The sequence below is a fragment of the Pleurodeles waltl genome, chromosome 9 (assembly GCF_031143425.1).
Source record: "Pleurodeles waltl isolate 20211129_DDA chromosome 9, aPleWal1.hap1.20221129, whole genome shotgun sequence".
Taxonomy (NCBI): domain Eukaryota; kingdom Metazoa; phylum Chordata; class Amphibia; order Caudata; family Salamandridae; genus Pleurodeles; species Pleurodeles waltl.
Genome location: NC_090448.1, coordinates 1,172,312,261 through 1,172,334,020, shown reverse-complemented (window position 1 = coordinate 1,172,334,020; position 21,760 = coordinate 1,172,312,261). Strand labels below are relative to the sequence as shown.

General features: G+C 45.1%; 1 protein-coding gene across 1 annotated transcript in view; it reads right to left on the bottom strand.

Moving 5' to 3' along the window:
* The window catches only part of SCFD1 (sec1 family domain containing 1), a 354,775-nt gene extending 334,436 nt beyond the window's left edge, over positions 1 to 20,339 (bottom strand). Inside the window, exon 1 of the mRNA XM_069209057.1 lies at positions 20,240 to 20,339. Coding sequence (XP_069065158.1) covers positions 20,240 to 20,270 — 31 coding nt within the window. The 5' untranslated portion in view covers positions 20,271 to 20,339. The remainder of the gene's footprint in view (positions 1 to 20,239) is intronic.
* Between the last annotated feature and the right edge of the window lie 1,421 nt (positions 20,340 to 21,760).

Sequence of the window (21,760 nt, the reverse complement as noted above, 5' to 3'; positions counted from 1 at the left end):
GAGGAGACTTCCCTGGCTGCTAGAGTAACACGCTTAGAACAAAGGGCCGAGGACGTGGAGGGCAGAAAAAGGAGGAACAATGTGCGAGTAGTGGGCATTCCTGAGGGAGCCGAAGGGACCAACATGGTGGACTTCCTGGAGAAATGGTTTAGTACAACGGTTGCGCCTGGATGCCTAACGCCCTTTTATACATTGGAACGTGCACACCGAATGCCATCAAGACCTCTGGCCCCCGGTAGGCCACCCAGAGTGGTGATTGCCAAATTACTGCACTACAAAGACAGAGACACTCTCATCCAGAAGGCCAGAGAGATGGGCCCGTTTAAGGTAGCAAATGGGGAGGTGACGCTATTCCCGGACTATACCTTGGATGTCCAAAACAGACGAACCTCATTCCTAGCAATCAAAAGGGCCCTTAGAGACGAAGGGATCCAATATTCACTGTTGTATCCGGCCAGGCTGAGAGTGATACTGGAAGAGAAAACCACCTTCTTCCAAACGCCAGCGGAGGCATGGGAATAGCTCGAGAAGCGGGGGCTCCGGGAGAGGAGACCCGCTGGTGAGGGTGCGAATGCAGCCCGGACTCAACGGGCCCGTGAATCGCGGCGGCCTGGGAGTCGACCGAGGCTAGCGCCAACACAAACGCAAAAAGAAAAAGATAAAAGAGCAGCTCTGGAGGCGGCGGCCCGGGTCAGTGGTGGAGCTTTCCCCCCGGGGAGCTCGGCTCAGGAGAGGACTCAGATGAGACAGTGGTGTCTTCGGCTGGGGACTCGAGCTGCTCGACACGTGCCCCCAGGGTGACGCAGAGGACCGCTGATGAACTTGGTTAAGCATTATACGAGTGGACCTGGCGATGCGGCACAACAAAAAGACGTGCGGCCCCTCCGGACTTGACCGCCCTCCGAACCAGTACCTCGCTGGTCTCGCTAGCCTGGCGGAAACTGTAGCTACATGTTTGAACAAGTTGCAATGTTGCGTGGTTTTCTGGGCTACCTGCAGGTTAGTAGGCGCCCTGGGGAGGGGGAGTTGGGTTTTACAGTTATTATTTAGCTTGGCTAAGTGAGTGGCGATACACGATGGTAGGAAATGTTTGAACAGGAGCGGGGATAGGGTGGTAACCTGTGGGCACTATCATAAAATTAATGTATTAAGATGGCAGAATATAATTTCTTAACATGGAATGTCAGGGGGATGAGCACACCTGCCAAAAGGCACAGAGTCCTCACCTACTTGAAGAGAAGAAGGGTGCAGGTGGCAATGCTGCAAGAGACCCACTTGATAGCTGGGGAGGTTGAGAAACTGAGGCGCAGATGGAGGGGACAGGTGTTTGCCACAGAGTACTCGGCCTACGCGAGGGGTGCACTGATATGGGTCAGGTCCGGGGTCCCACTGACAGTAGACTCATCCAACATAGATCGAGAGGGTAGGTTTGTGGTGTTAGAAGGAAGACTACATGGTATTCCAGTTGTCATGAGTTACATTTATGCTCCCAATCAGGACCAGGTCCCCTTCCTGACCAAACTATCGAGCCACCTTACCCGCCAATGCGCAGGAGAATTGCTAATGGGGGGGGACTTCAATGCAATACTGGACATTAACATGGACAGATCGACCCCACCGCTACAGGGCGCAGCGTCCACTAGAATAGCCAAAAAGCTCTGTGAATGGTTGGACTCCTGGGGGCTGGTGGATGTGTGGCGGGAACAACACCCAAGCGACAGCGACTACTCCTATTACTCAGGCCTCCACCGGCTACACACAAGAAGTGACAGAATAACATGTAGCACGGGCCTGGCACGTTATGTGACCCACGCAGAGTACCTGGGCCGCACACTATCAGACCATAACCCCTTACTGGTGACACTAAGTATCTTAGGGGATAGACCCCCAATACCAACATGGAGACTGTCCCCAGCGGCGCTGGAAGATCAAGCGTAGAGAGAGGCCCTTCGGGCCCACTTGACAGAACACACCAAGATTAATAACAGATCTACCGCATCTAGGGCCATAGAATGGGAAACGCTTAAAGTGGTGACGAGGGGTTTCTGCCTAGGCCAGTCGGTGGGGGTGAAACGCACACTCGAAAAGGAACTGATCTCCTTAGAGAAGAAAATACATGAATGGGAAGTGAGACGGGATCCTGGAGCCCAAGAGAACGAGGAATATAAACGTACCCGTAGAGAACACTCCCAGTTAGAGGTACAGCTTAGGTGCCATAGCACACAAAAATACCTGACATCAGTGCAATCAGAGGAAGGTAGATCGGGAAGGCTCCTAGCCTGGCTAGTACGCCCAGGCGGAGGGGGAGAACCCATCACAAGTGTGCGAGATAAAGAGGGAATTCACAGGCGTAGCCCAGGCCCAATCAATGAGGCTTTTAAGGGATATTACATGCACTTGTATAGGAAACCCCAAGACCTAGGGGTAGAGACCTTTCGAGATTTCCTGCAGCGAATCACCCTCCAGACCTTAGACGCAGAAGTGAGAGAGGAGCTAGGGGGTCCAGTAACAGCGGAGGAGATAAGCGAGGCCATACTACAATTAGCTCCCGGAAAGACCCCTGGCACCGATGGCCTCCCAATTAACTTTTACAAAAAATATAGGACATTGGTAGTGCCCCAACTGGCTGAGGTATACGCGGAGGCTTTGCGACGAGGAGAGCTACCAGTCACAATGCGGGAGGCCTTGGTGGTGCCGCTACCCAAAACAAAAAACAGGGAGGCACCACTGACCGACTTCCGCCCTTTATCAATGCTGAACAGCGCTTTTAAGATCCTTAGTAAGATCATGGCTAACAGATTACTCCCCCGAATGACCACACTAGTGCACGCGGACCAAAATGGTTTCGTTCCTGGCCGCAGCACATCGCTGAACCTGAGGCAGATCTTTGCTATTTTACACATGCCAGCAGCAGAGAAACCCCTCACAGGGGCCCTCTTAGCAGTAGACTTCGAAAAGGCCTTCAACTCGATCAGGTGGGACTACCTCAGGGCTGTGATGATAGTCATGGGACTGGGAGAAAATTGGGTGAAATGGGTGGACCTGCTGTACGCCTCCCCGCTAGCTAGGGTGAAGACGGGCAAAACAGTATCTGATTCATACCCGATATATCGAGGAACTAGGCAGGGATGCTCCCTATCCCCGCTACTATTTGCCCTGGCAATCGAACCCCTAGCGGCCAAAGTACGACAGGACGGAGTCGGCAAAGGAATTATCTGGGGCCCAAACTAACATATTATTTCCCTATATGCAGACGACATCTTGGTGTACTTAAGAAACGGACCCAGTGGCCTCCCGTGGGTGTTAAAGAACTTAGAGGACTTCGGGGAACTATCGGGACTGCGTCTTAATCGAGGCAAAACATTCGTATTCCCCATAATGCCAAACAGCGTGTGCCCCGAAACGTTCCCCAGTGATGTGAATTGGGCCCGCAAACTTTTAAATATCTGGGGATCCAGATATTCCACGAGCTGGCCGACCTCCGGGATGGCAACTTGGGTGGCGCACTCCGGTCACTGCGCACCTCAGTTGGGTTCTGGCGGTCACTAAAACTGACAACAATAGCTAGGGTGGCATTGTCCAAAATGGTGATGCTGCCCAGTCTCCTATACTTCTTTGCTAACGTACCGCTATGGATCCCCCGGCATGGTTTCGAGAACTGAACGCACTGCTCCGGGAATTGATATGGGATGTAGGTCGTAGGCGCTCAGCACTGTCGACTATGTGTAGACCGACACAAGCTGGGGGCTTGGGGGCTCCTGACTTTGAGGCATATTATTTGGCAGCCCAGCTGCAGTGGGTGGCGGGCTGGATGGTGGGCAGGGGGCAGCTGGACCTAATTAACTCCCAGGGCTCATTGGACATAGACCGAATAATAGCGCGTATGATAGGGAAGAAGCTTTCCCCCCTCGGGGACAATTTAATGACTAGCACTGCGTCAGCGTGCGGGAAAAGGTGTATGAGTAGGACAGGAATTGGCCCACCCTACTCCCCGGCGCTGCTGCTCACGGTCATGGTGGTGGAGCCGAAGAGTACCAGACCAGGGGGATGAGAGTTGGTCACATGGACGGATGCGGGAGTGACGACGGTAGGGGAACTCTATAGGGAAGGTAAACTACAGAGCTTCACCGAATTGGTGGGAAAAGGGATCCCTCTGGGTCAATATCTTATGTATAGGAGGCTAGTGCACACTCTGAAGGACCATTGGGACACGATTAATGCTGAACCCGGGGCTCACGGAGTATTACACCTGCTGCTAACATCGGGGGAAGAGTCTCACCTGATTACGAAAATATACCGAGCCCAGATAGAAGCTGCATTGGACCCCATGCGTGCACTAAGAGAGAGGTGGGAGAAAACAATCGGGGATGAGCTAAATGAGACAGACTGGAACAGAGCTCTGGCTCATTCCCGTAGGGTCTCACGTAATACCCAACTACAATATATCCAATATAACTACTTGCATAGAACATATCTTACCCCTCACCGACTGTTCCGTATATATGGGGGGACCCCCAGGACATGCCGCAGATGTGGCAGCTACGAGGCAGACTTTGACCATATGATGTGGAAATGTGAGGTGCTACAGGTGGGCTGGAAGGCAGTTACAGAGCATATATCAGGATTATACGGCACAGTACTGCCATTCACTCCGATGTCTGTCTATTGGGTGTAAAGACGAATATGTCACAAGGGAAGATTGGGGGTCGTTTCTTGGATCTCGCCCTGGCCCTCTACAGGAGATTAATCACAAAGGGTTGGAAGGCTTCAAACCATCCCTCACTGGCTGAATGGAAAAGCGACGTTACGAGGTGGGCTGGGGCGGAATTACAGGTTCTAAAGTCAGAAGAGGCAAGGGGGATCAGGCAGTCCCCCATTGCCCCAGGGTGGGAAGAACTAATGATTAACTGGGTTACTGCAGGAGATAGACCAGTGGCTCCCAACACAACACCAGCAGAAGCAGAAATCTGAGCGTAAATAGAAAGTAGACAGGGAATATCCTCAACAATACCACTAATGAGAAAAAACTAGTAAAAAACACAGTAAGCATGCTGCAGGCCACAAGGATCAACCCAGAGGTGTGTACAGGTATACGTAGAGATCAGTAGTTAAACTCATGGAAAAGTTTGGCATTTCCCCCTAGACACAATTCCCTCAGGGAATCACCCCCGCCGCTCAATACTAACACCACCCACCAAAGCCATCAAGTGTGTGTATAGTTTAGTGTTAAGTTGAAGCTGTTATATATGCATGCAAGAAGAATGGGTAGCACAAAGCGGCAAAGAACAAGACACTCATGGGAAACCACACTAGAACCAACACACCTGCGGATAATAAAGTTTAGTTAAAGACAGGGGTGAGCATTAAACCATGACACAAGCTACACATGAACACAAATAAAATATTGTAGCCTTTTCAATATTATGTACGATGAGAATATGATGCTCCCAACAATGTACTAGAGTGATGTAAACAGCGAATTGTTAATTGTTATTAAAAAAGATATTACAAAAAAAAAAAAATGCAACGTTAAGTGCAGTACATTGTGAGAAGGAATGAACCAATGTCGTTCCACAGTTCCACTAGGGAAGACCCATGTGGAACAAAGAGCTCCCTGCATTTCGGCTCCATTCTTCCTGTCTCATTGCACTACCAACAAGAGGCTATTCCTGAACTAAACAGTAGCTCTAATCTAATAGTGCTTTAGCCCTGCTGTCAGAAAGGTTGCATACATTCAGTATAATACTCAGTGCACAATAAAAAACATTTGAGATCAGTAAGGACACAGACAGCCTACCATTCCTGTTTTTGGCGCCCATCCTCTGTTTATTCAGTATTCTGAGAGAAGCTGAAGCACTTGTAAGGTCCTTGGACACAGGATTTATCTACAGACTTGAGAATTATACAGGAAGTGGCCTACCCACGACCCGATATGGCTTTGCTAGAGGGCTCATATGTTGGCGCACTTAAACCTATGAAATTTCTTTCCACCTGCTTCTCTCCTAGTAACCCTTGCAGTGAGATTGTCAAACTCCCACCTAATGAATCCTCAACAATTAACATAACTGACCAAGAACATCCCTATCTCCTTTCTTTCCATCCATTGGTAGATGGATCTTATTAGTCAGTTCCAGCTAATGAATGTGAGGAATATGTTTACCTATTTGGTGTAGCCAGTACACTGTCAATTCTCGTGGTACATACAGCACTGGTTGGAGGAGTTTGCCCATATAAATAGTACAAACTATTCTTCCCACCATCTTCCTGGTTTGTACGAGCATCCTGGGTTGTCCTAAGTGAGGAGGGTATGCCTAAACGTGGCTCCTGTGCCACTGGATTCAAGCTAGCCTGACTGAAGGGTGATAACTTGAAACCGGTTTGAGGATGCTCGTTTCCGGTCCAGGGAGGACCAGGCCTGGCAGTTCGGGCTGGACTGTTCCCATGGAGAACAGGGTCAAGACTGATTTGCATATGGCTCAGTACAAACTGGCGTGGCATGGTGAGCAAAAGAACCATTAATTAAACCCACATATGTGACTGGGGGTGAATGTTTGAAAAGTTTCAGCACTCAGGCCATCATCCTTTTGTGGTGCTAAAGTTGCCCTAAGTGGGAAGGATATTCCCAGACGTGGGTCCCGTGCTCACTGTGCCACTGGATTCAAGCTAGCCTGGCTGATGAAGGGCGATACCCTAAAACTGGTCCCAGGGTGCTTGTTTCTGGTCCCGGGAGGACCTGGCCTGGCAGTTCGGGCTTGACTGTTGCTATGGGGAACAGGGTCAAGATTGATTTGCATATGGCTTGGTCTGTGACTGGGGGTGAGTGAAAAGTTTCAGCACTGCATCCATCATCCTTTTGTGTTGCTAAATTAAGAACTGACATCAGCATGCAGGAGTGACTTCTATATACAAATAAATATCATGTCTAGAGGCGTGACAGAGTCACAACAAAGGTCAATGGTGCCACCTGCCAGAGCGCAGGAGCCATTGCAAGTTTCCATATCCAGTCTGGCGTCCAGGGGGGTGTCACAAGGTGTGAGGGATCTGTACACTGAAGTATCCATCAGACTACATTGTATTTAAGGAAATTATCTAATAAGAAAGTAGTTGAGGTGGGCATACGGTCTTGGTCATGGAGGCTGGAATCCTCAATTCATCTTCTTCCTCAAACAGCTCTTTTGGGCAGTAAGCACCACTGGCTGAGGTTATGGGAAACATGGCATTTTCAGGCTATTTAAATCAATTGATTGTAGTGCCTACATTGCTCCAAGTATGAATTGATCAGTGAGATAATAGGAAGAACTGCAATGAAGTTCCAAATACTTGGTCCATGTTTTGGAAAACGAACGTCTTTGTTCATGATCTACTAAAAGACTTACTGAATCATTTCACTCCGATGACACCGCCCAGAATTGAACATGACAAACACCCTTATCTCAAGACAAGTACTCACAGAAAGTTTGCAGACTGTTATCCAGTGACAAACTTTCTTCAAGCATCAACCAAACACTGGTGAAATTATTATTCTCTGTGACTCGGATTTCGGCTCTTTGGCCACTGGGATGAGGAGGAGTCAGAAGGTAAAAGAAGTGCAACTATCGAAAAGCATCCAACCCTTCAATTTCACGTCCAAGGTGTCTATAAACACTGCTTTTACAAATCATCTAGTGTAAGGAGAGGTCATTTCTACTATTCCTTTGGAACCATGCCTATGAATCGTGGCAGCCATTACTCAAAGCTGGGCTACTGAAATGTACCACTTTCCAGTTCCCCAAATATTAAATTGGACACATGCTGGATGGGCTTAAAATGCTTGAGTCCTCTTGTACTGATGGAAAAAAATACTATACTCCAGGCACAGAATCATGAGATTGGCGTGCACTGGGCCAATCAAGTGTGCCTAAGACCGCCTATTTAGCTAGAAAATGCCTTCACGCAGGTTCTGCGCCATGGGAAAATATCTTTTTAGACTAATCCCCGGATTCAGTGCTCAATACAGGCAACTTATTTCTGTGGCATCACAGAAACTGCATTTGTCTTCCCCTGCAGTGTTTTGATTTTAACTAACACCTTTTTGAGTTTTGAAATCTACAGGTAGTGTGGCACATTATAGTGTAATATCCTGTTATTTCATCCCAGGAGATTTTAGAGAAAGGACATTTCAATGAAATTCTTTAACTGATATTTCAAGTATGCCAATTAGTTGGAAACCGAAATCAGAGAATGTATTTCGTGGACCTTCAGATAGTAAGGTGGCGGATAGCTTTACGGTTCCGTTTAGAGTCAGGGTAAAGATTACAGTAAGGGCTACGGTAAGGCTAGCCTAAAGTTAAACATCACAGCGAGGGGCAGAGTAACTAATATGGTTGATAATGTAATGAACAAGGTTCGAGGAAAGATATAATAATGTCAGGATTAGGATTTAAACTAGGATCAGAGACTAAGGTGATGGTTGAGGTAGGGTTAGGTTTCAAGGTATTTAAAAAAAATATTTAGAAAATGTGTAAATTATTAATTAAAAAACGGCATTTAAGAACCAAGGAATTTTCATTTAAAAAACAGTTTTTCAACCAAAGGTTATAATTGAAATTGCTATTAATATATAAGGTATAGCAGTATCCAACTTTTTCACTGAAGCTGATTTAATGAAACAATTTTCCGAAATTGTGTTGCTCTGAAACGTACTGGTCTGACAGTTTATGTGCCACAGAAGTAGTTATGCAACACTTTCAGCAGCATTGCATAAATCCACCGGCCCACCCTCCCAAGAAATTCTTTATGGCGAGTGGTTCGGTCAGGGGAATATCTGCTAAAGATGCTGGGCAAACTGTCAGGCACAATTCCAGCAAATGTGCAATGTGCTCAGACTAGAAATGTGCCACAACTCTTGGCCCCCCGAGGATGCAGTGCTCAGCTGTTGAGCTTTGCTGGTAGTCTGTATAAGGTTCGTGGAGTGAAAGTCCCCCGGTTAGGTAAAACGCTGAGCCCTGATCTTGTGTGTTTTGAGTAGCACTGTGCATTTCCCCCCAGTAATCCTGACAAGCACGCATGCCCAGCGTTGGTTCTCCCATTTACTGGTAACAAGACATGAAAGCTGGGCTCTGATGTCAAAAGGATTACCGAAATGAAGTATTCTTTGTGAGGGGAACTAAAATCCCCTCCAAATAGACTATGATTGGCGACAGCATAACCTATATTTATAGACATGGGACGTTTTACCTATAACCCGGTGGGGGGACTGCCTTTTGGCTCTTCCTGGGTACAGTCTGTTCAATCTCCCCTAACCAGGGCCCCTACAGTTGTGATATCTCAGACATGCATGTGTACACCTGTGTGTGCTTTCACACGGGTGCCTCAACAGGCAAGTGGTTGTATTCTTTGACTTCACATGTAATTGATGCTCAAGGTAATGGTCACCTTTGTGTTTGATAGCCAGTGTCCTTGGACATTAGAATCTGCATGCACTCCTCTTCTGCCTTCCTCCCCAAAACTTATTATCGGTGGTAGGCAAGGGGTGAAGTAGCCAGCCTGATCCATATGAAGTACCTATCGCTTCCCTATTCCTGAGCACCATTGCCCTGTGGAAAGGCTTCCCTGTGTGGAACCACTCTCCATCCACACCAAACCGGTCTCAGGAGTAACAGCAAGGGCAGCAGGCCCTCGTTAAGAGGTGATCACCCCACAAACATGCTGCTCCATGGTTAGATGGACACTCATAATTCAAAGCAGCTCCCAAGGCCTGCACATGGTAGGTACAGCGCGAGCACTGCAGAAAAATGCACACAATAACAATTATGAACTGATAATTGCATTTTTGTCCTAGTCTCATCCACACCCTGTCTGCATAACTGCGGTCCAGAGTACAGGGGGAGAACAATGAATATACAAATAAGCACAAAGGACACTCCTCTGTGACAATCACAGCTGCTTAGTAATTAATTTAATAAAAATATGTGTTGAAGTCCAGGGATAAGGGTACCACCTGTGCCATCAAATGCGGGGTTCCCAAAAAATAAGGCAGCCTAATGTTGATTGAAAGTCACACCCCCTTTTTTCCATCAGTTGTGATTTCTTTTCATTGTTCTTGGACCTTTTTTATCTTTGCTTTCACAATTTGCCACTGTTCTCCTGTCTTTCTCCTCCTTCTTTTTCCCTTTTCCGCCTTTCGATTTCTTACTCTCACTCAAAGTTTTATGACAAAAATATGACCTGCTCCCCAGAAATATGTACTGTTGCCCAACAACGTTGTTGTACAATTTAGGCTGCAGCTGCCACATGTGGCAGTAACTGGACATAAAAAAAGCCTTGGATCTGTTCCTGGGAGGACTGGAAGAGTATTGGCCTGTCCCCTCTCGCACTACTCCTACCCATAGTTTAAGGAAATATTTTAATGTGGTAGGAGAAAAATCCATACCAATAGCCTTGAGGACAAGATTCCAACTAGGATGCTTGATTTGGGTTCACCAAATTGGATGGAGCCAACACTTTGAGGCCTTCTGGGGGAGGGACATAATGGGAGTAGTGTGGCATATGCATCAGAGAGAGAGAGTAGGGTAGAGAGCAGGCAGGGAGCTGGATGGATAAGTGTGCAGTAAGGAAATATGATTTTTGAAGTAGTTGCATTAGGAAAGGGTGGCAAAATCAAGGGCACAGAGATACATAAGAACTATGGCAGTGGCAAACATAAAAGGAGAGTGAAGACATGTAGAGCCCAGGTCTCTGAATGGCTTGTGAAAATCAGCAATATTTAGGGTGCAGTGGGTCCGTAGCATTCTGGACTCTGGTGCCACCGCACTAATGGCAGCTAAGGCTTTATTTCCATCTCTGTGGTGTAGAAAGGCCTTCTTGGGCCTGTGTTAGTTCCCAATTTAAGCCTAATTTTATATTTCATATTTTACATGTTTTAGCTGCATCGTTTTTTAGCAAGTGACATTTCGCACACTTTGGTTGCATGATAATATCCTAGGAATACAGTGCACACGCTGCTTGTTTTTAGTTAGACCTTCCAGGCATATAATTAATACATTCCTTCAAAGGGCTAGGAACACAGTACAAGATATCGCGGTGCTTATATTGGAGGTTTAGAGACAAACTTCTAACATCTAGACACATCATAGCATCAGAGCTGTGCCTCTAACATAGTGTTCTATTACTATATATACCATGCACTAATCCGGAAAGGGCAGAGGAGCATTTCAGCCGTGACCATCCTGGGATGAAAGCTGTGTTCAACATGCAGCTCTGCTCACGCTAACTTCACAGCTTCCCGAAGGGTTTGCTATTCATGCTACAGGCTGATTCCTGACTCATTTCTCCAGATATGGGGGCTAAGGCTAGCATCTTAGATTGGGCAAAGGAAGAGGGTACACGCACTATCCTCTCAGTACAGACTTCAGTAGGAACCTCTACAAATCATTTACCATGGTCGGATTGGTCATTTTCTTCACCATGTCCATAACACTGATAACTTTGCTTCGTTTCATCTGCCTAATTATAGCAGCTAATTCTCTTAATGCAAAACTATGATTGTTTCAATAAACGTATTGAAAATGTATCTCATATGTCTCTTGGTTTTTGCCTGGGCACGCATGAGTGATATAACGAAAGGGGTAAGATATTTTTCCACAACTGCCTTACGAGTCAGAGTGTCAGGTTAGGGGTTCAGATGAGGCACTGCGAGCCAGCCAGGAATTAGGCCGACAGTCTCCGATGGTGTGGACGGACTCAGTCCCCACATTCTGAAGTTCTGTTGTCCATATACGCAGTCCTATTATCTTAGTAGGAACCATATACCAGTGCCACACAAAGGTCAGTAGAAGTCCTAGTTGTTCTCTCCAATGAAAACCTCTTTCATAACAAACAAACCAACAGAAATGTCTTGCAGTAAGTGCTACACTTTGCAACAGAAAGTCTCATGAATACCCCCGACAGAATACTTCTTCTGAAACAACTTTGATGAATTTCATATTGGGGGACGAGGCAGAGGGAACTGAATCAAAGGGTTGCAGAGGTAGCCAGAAAGGATGGTAGATCTTACATGCAGACTGACCAGTGAATGGACTGGGATCAGGTCAGTCATTAATTCATAATTCAACTGTGCAAGGTTATTGAAAAAGGGAAAGGCAAGGGTGACAATGAGGATGTTTGCCATAGTGTTAACGTTTCAAACATCACTTTCTCACTGGCCTCTTCAGGACGCATAGGCTTGCATGTCTGCTTTGGTGCTTTCTGCTACATTTCTGTAGGGAAGTGCTGGGTTAAGAGGTTTTGAGTGGATTAGCTCGATAGTCAGTGTTTTTGGGGGGCAGGACAACCTGATGTGGAACAACAGAGTGTTAAAAAAAAAAAATCATATGCTGCAATATTTCCACTTTTGGTGCCGCAAAATTTACCTATGAACACTGCAATACCCTGGAGGTCGGTATGTAAAGGCCCGTCATTGTCGGGTACTGAATGGTCTGTCACTGTATAGTATGGTAGGGTCTGTCACTGATATAACCTTGCATGGAATGTTATGGCCTGCAACTATATGGTATGGGGTGTCATTGTATGGCATGGTATGGCCCGTCATGTTATGGCGTGTCATGGTATGGCATGGCCTGTCATGTTAGGGCGTGTCATGGTATGGTATGGCAGGGCCTGTCATTGTATAGTATGGTATTGTATGATATGGCATAGCATACCCTGCCACTGTATGCTATGGTATGATATTGTCTGTCATAGAATAGTATGGCATGATATAGCCTGTCATTGTATAGTATGGTATGTCATTCTATGATATAGCATGGTCTATCAATATGTAGTATAGTATGGCCTGTCATTATGTAGTATGGTAGGGTACAGTCTGCCATTGTATGGAATGGTATGGTCTGTCATTATATAGAATAGGATGGGATAGTATGGTATTGTATGGCCTGTCATTGGATAGTATGGAATGTTGAGGCCTGTCATTGTAAAGCATGGTGTGGTTTATGTAGGTTTGCTTCTGTGGGTGCTTTGCAGCCATGGAAAGTCTTATAGGCTCTCAGTCTCTGCTGACATGAATCAAGGGGGCTGGACATCCTTCAAACTTTCACTTTTGAAGTTCAACATGCAAATACACCTTACTAAAATAAAGATGTATCAAAAGAATATGGACAGCGTTCAATAGTGCCTTTCTGTTGTACTAATTACACCTGGTCTGCCTTTAGAAGATTGCTCCTCAGAGGTCAGGGGGATACAGTTCCTTGACTTGGAGGTGCAGTCTACGAAATGAAGCCACATACCCTTAACAGGACTTTATCGAAACAAATGAACGTTCTAAAGTTTTTATGGTTGGTGAAGCCAGATTAGGCAATGAGAACTAGGTTTATTGTGTTTTTCTCTGTGTGGCTCTTTGAAATCTGAGGCAGAACTAGTGCTCAGTGAGAATTCAAGAAAATATAATTCATTACTCTGTCCAATTAGATAGCCTACGCCACCAAAGAAAAGTTAGCTACAAAACTTTAAAGTGGGTATTACATATAAACAACAAAACAAGGTTTGTTCTATGAAACGCAAATGGATGAAAAACTGATGTAGGTTTGGCAACATTGACATTTTACGCAGTTGTGTTGGTTTGACACAACCAACTGGACTATCTTGATATTTAACAGACCCACAGTGAGTGAATGTGGTTACCAACAGTGAATAGCCTGTCTTGTAAAAGCCACACAAGTCACATGTCAATATAGCTGAATATGTTTAAATGTACGCACACTCCCTGGAAGCTTCTACATTTATATCAGTGATACTCAAAGTGCGGCACTCCTGGCCTTCACATGCGGTCCTCTGCTCAACAGCAGCACTGGGATGCTGTTTACTAGACTGAGCACTAATATTATAAATAGATTGAATAAACTGTCAAGCATTTAATTAAAGATTAATTGACGTTAAACAAAGAAACAAAATTGTCCTGCACCGCTTAACTTTAGGAACACCTTCAGTTTTTAAAGACATCTTGAAGCAAACATGTAGAAGTATGATAAAGTCTCTTCATAATTCAAATAAGCAGGACCATTTCACCTTGATACATCAGATTATATCAGTGGGTTGCATTGAGAAGTACTTTTTTTAAAGTAAGTTTTCCAACATGTATTTAGAAACTTTCATTATCCCCACCGCACCCCACATCCTGAAAACCATGCCAATAGTGACAGAAGACGCAAGTCGGTTGATATGTGCACCCTTTGGGTGACCTGAGTTGCTATTATACATGAAGAACATTATAGTTTATTAAATCATATGCAGGAGAAGGATTTATAAAGCGCACATCCTGAAGGCATGCCTTTCGAGGTCTTCCTATATGTGAAAATGAAGAAAAAGGAGGGAAAGTGAAATAAAGCAATTGCTTAGGATCACACAATTTGATCAGGTGAGGAAGCCAGGACTAAGCCCAGGTTTTCTGGTTTCACATTGGGGAATTTAACCACTAGATGAACATATTCGCTGCCCCTACAATCAACCCCCCATCAAACTGTCTCTCTGCCATAAACGCGGCTTTCAGTCACACAACGGGCCCAACTTTGTGGCAAAATGTTTGTGAGTACCCATGGCTTATCTCTTGTATAATTTATCAGTGTCTCTTAATCCTCAAAGTACATTCACAATGTAATCTGTTGCAAGCTTTCGAACGAGCGTGAGCAGTGGAAGAATACTAACAAAGAAAGAAATGAGCACTTGTTCCACGCTCCAGGGAAAAAAAAAAGCACACAAAGACAAAGTTAAACCGGTACACGCTGACCAATGAGAACCAAGAAAATAAAAGTGACTATGTAGGTAAAGGCAGGGCTCTAAGCCCCCTTTAGGTTATCAAAATATCTTGCAAGCAACAGCACGTGTTGTCTCAAGCGAGACCCCAAAATTAGTTTTAAACAAAAAATAACAGGAAATGAAGTGACTATTGCTCACAATAATCACACAAGTATACAAAATATGAAAGCTGGGTGTACATACTTTTATGCAAATACCAAAGACCATTGCAATAAAGGATGTCACGAGTGGCTACCACAATTTGTCAGAATTTTCAATCATTGTCATTAGTACATTTGAATCATGAATCCTTTAAACTTAGGCGTAATTTATTGGAACATCATCAGGACATGGTGGATGGTAAGGTGCTGGAGAATGTATTTCAAACTAAGTCAATTAGGCGACACAGATGCCTTCGGCACTATAAAAGTGCCTACAGACAGAACAGCATATTAAATGTTTCACGAAGGGCACTTTCACTAATGTGAAATAACAGTGACTAGAGAAACGTCAGCCTCTGGCTCCTCTCTTTACAAATAAAAATACCATGACGCAGGAGATGATATCAGCGCCTAGTAATTACAAGGGAAAATGGGCAAAGAATTAAAATCAACAACGGTAAAGGAGGCACTTTTGTTAAGTGGGTGGTGCAGCTGAAAAGTCCCTGGAGCCATGGCCTTTAAAACTGTAGTAGAATCTTGTTTCAAAGGCCATCAAAGTGCTGACTTTCTCTGGGTCTGCCTGCCGAACAACAAGGCCCTATCACACACACAACAAATCCACATAAGCAGGAACAGTTTGCTATTGCTGATATATGAGGGCAAGTGCTAGGTTTATAAAGGCGAGCACTTGTAGCAGCATATTCTCTGCTGTTTTTTTCTTTCATTGAACAGTTTGCTACTTCAAATCTGCAGAGCATGGTAAGTTCCTAAAACCCATCATTTTATAGAAACGACCACATGCCAAATCTTGGTCCTTTCCCTTTATGCTCATCTTTGGACACTCAGTGAACATTTACGGCTGTGAATGTAAAGCAGTCCATAGTGTCTTAACATTAACTGAAGTTAGAAAACTTCATGCATACTTCAGTGGCAAGCAGTTTACTAATTTTCATACTGAAACAAAGTAGATTGAGTACTTCGACAACAAACTTTAAATGGGGAGAGGTGTTTAAACTACTCGCTCCCTGCTACCACAAGCCAGGGATTTGTTGTGGACAGACGCATTCTCAGTGCTGAACTTCTTAGTTCCAATGAACCAGTCTTCTTGGTCTGAGAGCCTGCATGATCAATATAAGGGCTAAGCAGAACGACAACCCTCTCTGAGACACAGTGAATATGTCAATTTTCAGAAAATGCTCAATTTATGCAGATTTGCATCTGCAGAAACTACTGCCATATCAAAGAAAGCGAGCTAAGTGCTCATTAATACGAGTTTCTGAAAAGCCAAAGAGCCAAACCCTCAAAAGACTCACTCAAGACAGGCTTTCTAGGTACATTAAACAGGCCTCAAAGCACCACCTCACAGTGTAATGGAGGGAACATAAGAGGCACCAGAACAAACAATAATGCGTTCTGCCCCTGGAAAGAAGCTTTACACTTACAGAATTCCTCACTGAAGCAAACACAAGCTTAGTGACTGAGTGAAAAAAGTGCCAGGTTCCTCGGTATTTCTCATGAGGCCCCTGAAGCTTGCACCAACCACCGCCCCTGCAGCCAAATGCCAGTACCAGTGTTACACTATGTTACGTATATTTTTTCAGCACACTCAGCATACGCAGAGGTATGCAAGCGCTTGCAATAGGTCCATGATTATTATTATTTAGGTTTGGTAGAGTGCCCGGCTTCTCAGAGACTGTCCTGGCGCTAAGCAGACTAGAAACCCGACCCAGGCACAGGCTAACTCCTGATAGGCAGAATAAAACAGCCAAGTTTTAAGATTCTGTCTGAAGGCAGCTTCATCCTTCATGGCGCAGAGATCCAAAGGAAGAGCATTCCAGGCTCTGGTCGCAAACAACGCAAAGGAGGAACTACACCACTTTTTTCTTCTTGAACCGAGGCACCAACACGTCACCCAAAAAGCGGAGGGATCTTGCCAGCTGAAAATGATGCCCACCAAGAAGGCTTGCTTGAACAACCAGGTCATCAGCTTCTTGTGAAATTCAGGAAGGAAGGAGCTGGCTCTTATGTGTTGAGGGAAGTTGTTTAAAGCTTTAGGAGCCAGATGTGAGAAGTATTGAGCCCCTGTTCTGCTTCTGTGTATGCGTGGAATGTGTGCTGGTGTAAATCCAATAGAGCAGAGGTGTCTGGAAGCCTGAGTAAGGTTTGTGGACTCCCATAGGTGCCCGGATCACAGGTTAAGAAACACTGCCTTAAACTGGGGATAGTGTTTTTTACTACCCATCACACTTCTACAAATGTGACAGCTTGGACTACTCTATGTCACCCAATGCTCTAGAGGTGGCCTGGATGCGCTGGCATTATTTTTTATATATATCATATTGTTGCGTACTCTGCTGATGTGCTCATAAAAGATAAATAAATAAAACAGTGCGACCATTTGATACACTATCAAAGTGCCGGTGTTAAGAAATAGTAGTTGGTGCCGAGCACTGGAAAACACTGTCACAAATTAAGCACTAGTGTACAGGCTGGAAAGAGAGGCTGTTCTAATCAAATCAAACCTCGGAGTAAAGTATCTGCAAGAACATGACTTCAGAATAGTGTCACATTCGTCATTATGGAAATGATTACAAAATTAATTACACTTTCCTACATTCTGGAGGGCTAAGAAAGTCTTTAATTTAAGAGAAGCACACACACTGGAATAGTCTACAAGTTTCACATTTATAATGCTAGTGCCAAGCTGTCAGCTTTGCCAATGTTTGGTACAGTATTGTTTAAAAAAAAAAAGTACAAGAAAAAAACATTTCAAAATACTGAAAAAAGTAAACATATCTTATGGTCTATAAAAACTGTGCATTGAATTCAACATTTTCAATCATTATAAATGACAAGGTTTATTTTGCAAATACTCTTCATTCAGAAAAATCAGAAAAGAATTTTAAACTAAGAATGTGTCAGAATGTAAAGGGAAACACTTGAAAAGGTCTAATATACTTCCTATGGGATTCAGCCATTTGGTTCTTTGTAGCACTCTATGGAGTCCACAGAAGTGTCAAGCTAAGAACACCTTTTGATTCATATGTCAGCAGTGTGAGTACAACAGACATCCCTTCCCAGTGTCATAAAAGCCTTTGTGTGCCAACGTTTGTGCTTTCTTACAATATGTTGAATGCCGATTATACAAATAAAACACAAAAACAATCTTTTAAAGTCCGCTCTTCAGTGACACCCTAGGAAAGACATCTCTATTGCTGTCCTTTTACATTCAGGTTGGAAGGGGTGGTGGGAAGCACACAGGGTATTTGAAGGGCACAAGGGAGAGAGAAGAGGACGCCACTCTGCATGAAAAAGAAAAAAAGCAGTTCCCTAAATGTGAGCAGTGAAAGGATACAAGTTGGCCAACCAAAAGGGAGGTAAAGAAACTATGATTCAATACAAGAATTAAAAAGCAAGCCACCGAATAAGAAACAAGCAAATGAGAATGACAAGAAAACCAACTAATGGTGAGGTGTTGGTGGACTGTAATCCCACTAAGTTCACAACTGCTTTTTTACAACCGGACAGCTTTTGTTCTCTGGTAGGGTCATCCTAAAATCAGTGAGACCAGTCAGAACTATGGTAGAGTAGAAGGTAAATATTCATTATCATATCACAAAGTGAGACCGGGCATACAATGAACTTCAAAAGAGTCTGGAATATGAAAAAATTGAATACTAGAGTAACTGTAATATGTATTTATTCCATGTGCATACTGTGGCAATGGTTGTCTGACTGGTGATGTCAATGCAGTCCCCCGTGATATCACCGCACTGTTTGCCCTCGCAGAGAAGGTGTTGTAGCTTGCCACCAACTTTTTAAACTGGGGAGTGGGTGCAAGAGAAACCCCTAATGGGACCCAGCATTCTGATTTGGGGATGTGAGGAAGCAACCCTACACTCTTATCACAGTAGGTGTTGTAGTAGCTGTCACAACAGGGGACTGGCAACATTTGAAGGTAGTGCACATTTGTTAGAGCAAAGGCACTTGTATGTCACCCGCAGTTTGTGTGGTATGAAAAAGAAACTAACTGATGTATCTGCTCTTGATCGATAGATGTTACATTGTGGGGTAGTGAAGACATAGTACAGCCTCTAGGGTGAGAGGAACGCAACAGCAATACCGGTGGGGGAGGGGAGACAGCTAAATGTCCCTCCTAACACCAATATTGTAAAGCTTAAGAACACAGACAAGCTCCATCCCTTTTTAGGTCGGGCGCACAAGTGCTTTGACCTGTTATAAGGATTGTGGGCTTTTAAACACGCCCATCTCACACCCATTACTTTCACTTGTTTGTGGGCTTTCCTTTCAAAAATCCTTTATCATCATTGGTAAATTGGGGAGGTGGTGTTATCACCTTGCAGACTGACCCTGTTACATGGATAAATACACAATTGCCGATATGTTTGTCTGTGAGCAAACTTAATTTTTGTGTCTCACCTTTGAGCTCATGCTGGCCAAGGCACTTTCAATCAGCTCACTTACGTCAACTGTTTTACATTTTATTTTCAGTTTATGTGGCAAGAAAAGTGCAGGTAGCAATTTACAATGCCAATAGCTCCAACTTAAGCAAATTCGAGACACATTGTATTTGTTACAGAAGGCAAGTGAAACTCCATGAGAGTGGGGCTCCAAAGGATGAAAGGATACAGAGTCCAGGTCACCCATGACATCAGAGTGCACCAGGAGGTTGTAGGCCCTGCTGTGGCCTTCAGGACAGGATGGTTTAGGGAGAGAAGGCAGCATCTGCATCTCCAGTGTACCGCCCTTTGTCCCCCAGGGGACAGCAGAGCCAGGTGGTAAGCAAGCATTGGCCCACAGCCTCCCAGGCCCTGCACCCTATATGTGTGCCCCAATCACTGCCTCAGGTGGGCACTGCCTCCTCCCTGCACTCCTCTAGTACTTACACACAGGCTCTCTGGCCATGCCCCTCTACAGGTGTGAACAATCTCTGCCTCCTCTCAGACCTTCCCCAGTACCCACACACAGACCCCTGGCCTCTCCATGTGTGCCCCAATCATTTCCTCAGGTGGGCACTGCCTCCTCCCTGCACTCCCCTAGTACCCACACACAGCCTCCCTGCCCTCTATATGTGTGTCTAATCACTGCCTGCTCTCAGCACTTCCTCAGTACCCACACAGAGCCCCCTGCCCTCTACAGGAGTGCCACAATCCCAGCCTCAGGTGGGCACTGCCTCCTCCCTGCACTCTCCCAGTACCCACACCCAGCCCCTGCCCTGTACAGGTGTGCCCCAACCCCAGCCTCAGGTGGGCACTGCATGCCGGTATAGCCTGCACCCCACCGGGACTCACCGGTTTGTTTCTCCCGGATAGAGGCCGCCATGTTCCACGCTGACGTGACGCCGGTGACGTGGCCTCCTCCCACCCGGAAGTAACATTTGTTTTGGTGTAACGTCTGGCAGACGGGGCGAAAGGGCACCCGTGTGTTCCAAGCCTCGATGTGAGATTTTAATGCGTAACTATACGAGAATACAAAATGTCATTTAAGTATATATCACGTCAAAATGTAAAGGCTGGAGACGAGTTTTGGAACGCGTAACACTTGGAATTTTTATATTTTAAAAAAATGTATAAAAAGTAACTGCGTCCACATTTGGCACCAAACTTTAAATAAGACGTTTAGCAGAACAGGGTGCATTTTGTACGTAAAAAATGTTGTTTTCTCGTGAGGGTGACGTGGTTTGCACCTGACTTGCCGGTAGACGCACCGCTGCAAGATGGCCGCCGCGTTAGGCTCCCAGGAGGCGGCGCGTCACCTGGCAACGTTCAGACTCACTTCACTCAACTTTATTGGCAAGACAATTGCATGCCCATGGTACCAACATGTGCAAAATCATTTTATTTATCATTAGGTTTTTATGGCTTTATATAGCACGAACATGGAACACTAGCATTCCAGCGCTTTGCAAACTAAGATTGGTACAATAAAGGTAGAGGGGTGTATAGATGAGCACACATGCCAACATTTTAGAAGAGGAAAGTGGGGAATTAAAAAAAAATAATCGGTAGAATATAAAGGTGACCAGATTTTATATCCGGCCTGTCCCGTTTTTTTTGCGTAGCTTTGTGAATGTGTGCCTATACATATGTGTGTTTATTTTATATATATATATATATATATATATACACACACATATACACATTTACAAGACTACATATATAAAATGAGCTATGGCTTGACCTCCCACCCCGCACCCCAACCCGCCCCCAACCACCTCTCCCCACTCGTCTCTCGGCTGGGAGCAGACAGGGGACTGTGTTGCCTGACAGTAACAGATAAATTACTTTAAGTATTTCATACTTTACTTATGCTTCCCTACATGATCTGACCTTTGTCCCAAAAACCGGGACATTTATTCAATGATCCAACCTTTGTCCCAAAAACCGAGACATTTGTTTAAAATTAAGAGAAGCTTCGGGACACCGGGACAGTCCTCTAAAAACCAGGGAAATCCGGGTCGTCCGGTCGCCCTAGATAATGTATATCTGCCATTGACATCCATTGAAGCAGAGGCAATTTCAGGTGGGAGAAGGCCAAAAAAAAGCCATATTTGGCTTCAACCATTGTGAGTTCCCGTACCGGACGGATCTAATTGGCATGTGTGGATGAGCAGTGCTTGAATTGGAAAATAGAAGTGCAGGTACTCTCTACCGGAGTACCTGCTTGTTTCTGAGAAGTGCCGGTACTCTCCCTCTCAAAATAAAAAAGTGCTGGTACTCAGTACCGGCCCATTTAAAGTACTCTGGATGAGGCTCCAAGGTAAATAGTTAAAGACTTTATCGCAGCCCCAGAGAAATGCAGCTGCTCCCCAA